The 6,656-nt window shown below is 37.4% G+C and overlaps 1 protein-coding gene across 1 annotated transcript in view; it reads left to right on the forward strand.

Annotated features, from left to right (window-relative positions):
• Positions 1 to 6,656, forward strand: part of LOC107081855 (neural cell adhesion molecule 1-like) — a 452,491-nt gene that overhangs the window by 436,529 nt on the left and 9,306 nt on the right. The window contains exon 21 of the mRNA XM_015370183.1: positions 1,499 to 2,036. Within this exon, the coding sequence (XP_015225669.1) occupies positions 1,499 to 2,036 (538 nt within the window). The remainder of the gene's footprint in view (positions 1 to 1,498; positions 2,037 to 6,656) is intronic.

The raw sequence follows: 6,656 nt of genomic DNA on the forward strand, positions 1-6,656 counted from the left end.
ATGTTTTGGGTGTACTATTCCTTTAATGTATATTATTAGAATTTTATGTGATAAATCAACACAAAGTAGAGCATAATTATAGAGCGAAAGAAAATTCATAGTACAAGAATATTTAAATTTGCTCTGTCTTAAAAATAATTGGATGGAGAAAGCCTGTGAGTATAACATCTAGAGCTAATTTCCTTTTGGATTAAGGTTCAAATTTTAAAAAAGGCCATTCAACCACATGAACATATAAACCATTCCATCTATCTCTGGCTACACCTAAACCACAGCCCTAAACCATCCACAGACTCACACGTTTTCCATCCATTAGCTCGGATTCCCGGTCAATCCCAAAGAAAGGCATCACCATAACCTGATGCTTCCACCACCATGTTTCAGGGTTGGAATAGTGTGTCTGATTCCACCACAATTGACATTTTGCATCAGGACAAAATGGCAATGTGGTCTCATCTTTGCAACGCTTGCTATGTCCCTTCCATAGCTTGTGGCTGGAAGTAAAATGTGTCTTTTTATGGTCTTCTGCTTGAAAGCTTCCTCTATCATGGATTATCCTGTCAGCAGATTCTACAACCTGAATAATATATCTATGCAGCTCCTGCAGAGTTGCAACGAGTCCCTTGGCTGCTTCTCTGATTTTTTTTTTTTCTCAACCTGCCAGTTTAGGTGGACATCCACGACTTGGTTGGTCTGCAGTCGGTTCATTCTCTTTTCATGTTTAGTTTTTTTGCTCTATTATGTTCTTATCCAAACACTATATGCCTTCACTGAAGCTTAATTTGTACTCTGATTAAATTACACACAAATGGACGCTATTTACTAAACAGTGAGCCTATGAAAGTAACTGGTTATACAGGATCTTATTTAGCAGAGTCTGAGTAAAAAAGGGGTAGAACAGAAAATGACGGCACATTTTAGATTTAATTTGAAAGCAAAGTGTCGATCATTTTCTTTCCACTTTCCAATAATGTTCTACTTTGTGTTGCTTAGCCACATAAAACGAGCCGAATGTTCTCTTGCTTTTCTTACTATGATGGACAATAAATAGAAAGACACATCAGAATTTTATATTTTAGGCTAAGTAGTTGCATTTTCATGTCCCACAATAAAAGAGCGCTATATGATAGGAAACTGTTTAAAGGGACAATCATGCGATGGTTATTTTGGAGGACAGTCGTGGAGTTTTAACAACACAAAGATAAAAGAAAACAACTGATGTATCAAAACCAATACCATTATCCATAATGTAGCATTTCAGGGGTTGATGGTGGTACTGGACTATATTGCAACAGGATTTATGGGGCTTTACGTGATTCCAGAACAAAACATCTCTTTAGCTTTTATAAAAGGCTGCGAACACGTCAAGTATAGCATCTCCTTTGTCCTTGAAAAACTGCATGTCCTTCCTTTTTATTTATTTATTTTTTTGATTTTACCCTCCAGTATTTTGTTTCTTACATTTTGATTGTATAGATTTTTACTTTCTTCACTTGAGCACAAAAGCACTTACTACCTTGTTGTTACCCTAACACTTTTCTTTTTTTTTTTTGGCTCTGTGCTTCCTCTCTGATCTCCTCTCCTCCTCCTTCACCTCCTTCCTGTTTTCCCTGTGACTCCCTGCCACACAGACCTGCTGCTGCAGATTCCCCACACCCCGTGGTAAACGTACTCCCCTCCACTGCTGCTAACTCGGTTACTGAGAGCTTAAGCACGCCGCAGACTAACCCCTCTGACTTGAAGCCTTCTCCTAAAAACACCACAGAGGCCCTTTCCAGTTCCCCAAAAGCTGACCCTGAATGCAATGTTGGACCCCTGGTTGACCTCAGCGACACACCCAAACAACCCCCTGCCTCCAGCCCTCCTGTATTAGAGCCAGTTAGCCCACCCTCTGCCAATGCCGACGGGCCACAGAGTCAGTGTGAGTCAGTCAAAGCTCCCAACTCCACCCAGAGTAAGGACTCACAAGTAGACGGCTCAAGCAAGGACACCAGCAATGCCCCATGCTCAGACTCCACCTCATCAGGCCAAAACGAGTATGAACATCTTTGTTTCTTTTATTACCCGCTTATATTCTACTCATGTGTGCTGCCATTCTTTTGGAGAACTTCACTCTTAAATAAAAAACAAAGCAAAATTTCCATGCAGATCACAGAAACAGAACAGCAGCATCGCAGTCCGTTAGCACAACTTCCCTAAAGTTGTTTGATTTTACTAATTCAGAAAGTGAAACACATGATATAGATTCATTACGCACATAGTGTGTTTATTGCTGTTAGTTTAGCTGATCATGGGCTACAAATAAAAGAAAAAATCCAACTAAAAAGTTCAAAAAATCTAGGAAGAATAATTATAACATAAAAAATAAACATATTTAATACAATGGGCTATATATTTAGTAGTTCTCCAGCATCATTTAGCCCACTGCTATCCACCATGGTGGGGATCTACTGTGTTTCCGCCAGTTCAACGTCTCCTTATCCATCTATTGGGACATTTTAGAGGACTTTCAGCACCTTTGCCAAAATCCTTTTGCTAGATGCTAATTGAAAACCACAATTGGTACTTTGGTTTCACTAATGGGAGCCAGTTGCCAAATTTCCCTGAGCTAAATCCCACAGAGACTATAAATTGCAGTGGAAGATGAGAGACACCAGAACTATGATCTGCTCCATGCTACACTGCATTGATGCAGTAATTAATGCAAAAGGAGCCCAGAGCAAGCTCCTAGAGTGGATATTGCTTAATATATGGACATATATATTCAATTAGACCATATTGCTTTTTCTTTTTTATTGTACTAATCTAATATTCTAATACATCTAATGTCTTATATTGTAAGTTTTATTCTAATTAGCTGTCACACTGTGTGAAGTTGATCTGTATGGTTCATGACTTTAAGTATTGACTCAAAATAAATTAGAATATATTCACTTTCAATGACTTTACCTGTTAAATGCAGCTGTTAGATGTCATTTCACTGAAGCTCACTCACATTTAATTCTAGTAAGATCTACAGAACGCTGCTAAGTTTTGAACAAATGTGATTTAATGTAAAAAACTGTTAATCATAGGTGGAAATTTGATATGAAGAAACTACGACATGCAGCCTAAAAAAAAAAAAGACCAGTCATTCACCCTTACTAAAATAACGTGGTATTGCAGCCCTCACGCTGGCCTTAGTTTAGATCAAAGTGTGAAAAACATTTTAAAAGTCGTGCAAATTTGATTAGCCTTATCACATTTCTTCAGCTCTTAGTAAATCTGCTGACCTGTGGAAGATATTGATGGTATTGATCCCGCTCTGAAATATCTTGGACCATTGGCTCGTTACCAGGATCCAATAATCATTAAGCGTAGGCAGAGACCCAGAGGCAGAAGCTGTGTTTTAACTGAATCAATCATGTGGGTGAAGGAGCACAGCTGTGGCTGCAGACATTCTCCACATTTCAGAGGTTAGAAGAACTCAGGCCTACAGTAAATATCCATAAATTCTTCAGTGGAAAAGAAAATGCATTAGTTACGCATGCATTAAAAAATAAGCTGGAACATCAGCACTTGTCAATGTCAGGTTTAGTTTAAGGACCATTTAAGAGTGAAGTTTCCTTAAAGGTCTCCAGAGGTTGGCCATCCAGCTGAATAATCATTCTCTGCATGCCTGTCGCCCTCCATCCACCGCCTCCATTGACCACCTGTTTGTATATTAACCTCACAGAGACATGCTTTCTCCTTCCATAGAGCTTGTTAACTCTCATCACTGCAGGTCTTCTCTGTGGTTAACTGCTCTCCACATTAAGTAACATGTAGCCGCCGCATGCAGTTTGTTGTGGAGCATAACTCATGGTAGCTGGAAAGATTTAAAAATGGAAAGATTTTTAAAAAAGCTTGAAGAAAAAAAGACATTTCTGCATTAGCGCTTCTAAAAGAAACTACAAATCATTATTATTTATTATTTTTATCATTTATTTTTCCATTAAGAAGCACTATGTTTTTTTTTTGGTTTATTATTTTAATACAAATAAGCAAAATTCATAAAATGAATGGAAAACAGTAAAATTCATTTAAACATAATTAAACAAGTCCTATGAAGTTGCACATGAGCTCAAATAAAATGAATTTAACAGAATAAGGAAAAAAAGAATAAAATAATAGTAAATAAAATAAAACTAGACAATACATTTATAGAAAAAAATAAAATAAAAATACTTATCCCTCACGATATAATGCTGTACAAGTGATCTCCTTCAGGGAAATTCTGGTTCCAGTAGCTTATATAGAGTACAAAGGGCAGAGTTAAAGCAAGATGCCATTAAAGGTAAAAAAAATATGACAGACAATATAAAAAGAGTGTATATAGAACAAAAAAAGCATAAAAAAGAAAAAAAGTTGTAATGTCCTGGAATATGATTCCTTTATAAACATATCTGCACAGTAGAGAGCTAAGGGAAGACTACTCAGTAGTTGAATTCGGTTATTGCACTTGCACTGCAGAGATATACTGACCTTACAAATAAGTAAAAACATTAAACAGTCTAAACAGTAGTTGGCATGTGTTATTGCACAGTGAGAGAGAAGAATATTGCACATAAGTGATAGGGGTGGAACGGTTCGGTTCGATTCACGGTTTTCGGTTCAGTTCGGTATATGTTTATTGTTACACCGAAATTCCATAAAAATGAATGAAAAAAATCCAAAAAAATGTATGGATTGTAACTATTTTTAATGATCCGCGGAAACCCTGGATCATTTCCGCATGTTTTGCTGCTTTAAATTTAATCATCTCGCACATGCCCTCTACCATCTCCAAGGAACTCAGAGCGGAGCGGACGGGAGCCACAGTGGAGGCTGTAGGCTTTGCTTTGAGCAGCCGGTCTGGAGCGCAGCGGGGCGGGGCGGAGCGCTGACGGAGTATGAGGGATTTCGGGGTTAGCATGACATGTTGGTCGTGTTGCTGTTAGCATAAACAACACAATGCTTGCACACTGTTGCACTTTTATCCACAACTTTCTTTCCGCCGTCATCGTAGGTCACTCTAAATGCAAAGTGGTCCCATACAGCAGACCTATAAAGTGCTGCTGGCGCGTCTTCCAACTCCTGTTCTTTCCCACTCGCCATACCCACACAATTCTCCACAACAACTGATTTTTTTCTTCTACACTACGCTACGCTGCTTCGCTTCTTCTTCTTGTTTACTACTGGTGGTTGGCTTTGGTCGCAGTACCGCCACCTTCTGCTCTGGAGTGTAAACGCTTCGCCTATGAGAAAAAGGAGCAGCGCATGAACCGAACGCAACACACGTGAATCGAACCGAGACAGTCGAACCAAACGGTTCGACGGTTTTTATAAACCATTCCATCCCTAATAAGTGACAATAGGTAATGTTTGCAGAAGATGTCCAAAGAGGGGGTGCTGACCCTTGTCCCTCTTCCAATCACCTCCTCCTTCTTCCAAGTGAGGAGGTGTACAGCTCGATCTCCCACTGATCAGGCTCCTCTGAGTAGTTAAAACAGTGTGCAAATAAAATGGATTAACACAAAGTTCCCTCTGTCAAGTTGGGTAAATTAGATACTAGAAACTGAAATAAAATATATGACATATAGTGAGATAAAAATATAACTGAGTTAAGTGATTAAGTAAATTAGTGTGTGAAGCCTTCATGCCTCTGCCATTTACAAATTATATTAAACAAACATGATCAAAAATAGATACAATAAGATTAAATAAGATAGCTATAGGTTTGACTTCTTCTGACTAGAGAGTGCACTGCAAAAAACATCTAGAAATAAGTAAAAAATGGCTTAAATTAAGTGTACTTACCCTTAATTTGAGCAGGTAAATAAGATGATCTGCCAATGGAATGAGTATTTTTACTACTAATACAAGATAATTAGATAATATACACTTGAAATAAGACAAAGCAATAGTTTTTTTCCTATTTTAAATTTAAATTGTCTTGTTCCATTGGCAAATTGTCTCACTTATCTCCTCAATTCAAGAAAAAATGCACTTAATTTGAGCACAAATGACTTATTTAGATTTCAATTTTTTGCAGTGTGGGATACTTTACTCACCTGCTCTTGTTTTAACTTTAAATTGAATTGTTCGCTGGCCAGTTGCCAGGTTTTCCAAAGGTTAGCATTAATTTACCAGTCTAGAAGGAATTTGGAAACTTCCCCATGGCACCAAAGCTCAAAAGCTTGACGGATTTTCATCCGTCTTCACTTATTTTAAGGAAAATAGCACTTATTGAGATTTAAATTTTTTGCAGTGTATAGGTTCATCCTTTTGAATCAATGTTGCCATTTTAACTAAAGCTCAGTTTCTACATATTTTGGACCCGTCAAAATGTTTATAACAATTATTTATAAAATAAAATAATAATTGAACTTTATTGCTCTCATTTACCTCCGCATTTAAGTGGGCTGCCATTGTGCGCCGGCAGAGCAATTGGGGATTTAGGGTTGTATTCTTCTTTTTTTGTCAAATTAATAAACAAATACAGTAAAATACCGATCGCATAAAAATGAAATGAAAAAACTTTGGTTGTATTTATGATTTAAGGACTTGTTGAATTCCACATAATCTTTTCTAAGATTTTACTATAATCAGTTCAAATGGAAATAAGGATATTTAATAATATATAGATGATATGTGAA

The sequence above is a fragment of the Cyprinodon variegatus genome, unplaced genomic scaffold, assembly GCF_000732505.1.
Source record: "Cyprinodon variegatus isolate N-32 unplaced genomic scaffold, C_variegatus-1.0 Scaffold43, whole genome shotgun sequence".
In the NCBI taxonomy this organism is placed as follows: Eukaryota; Metazoa; Chordata; class Actinopteri; order Cyprinodontiformes; family Cyprinodontidae; genus Cyprinodon; species Cyprinodon variegatus.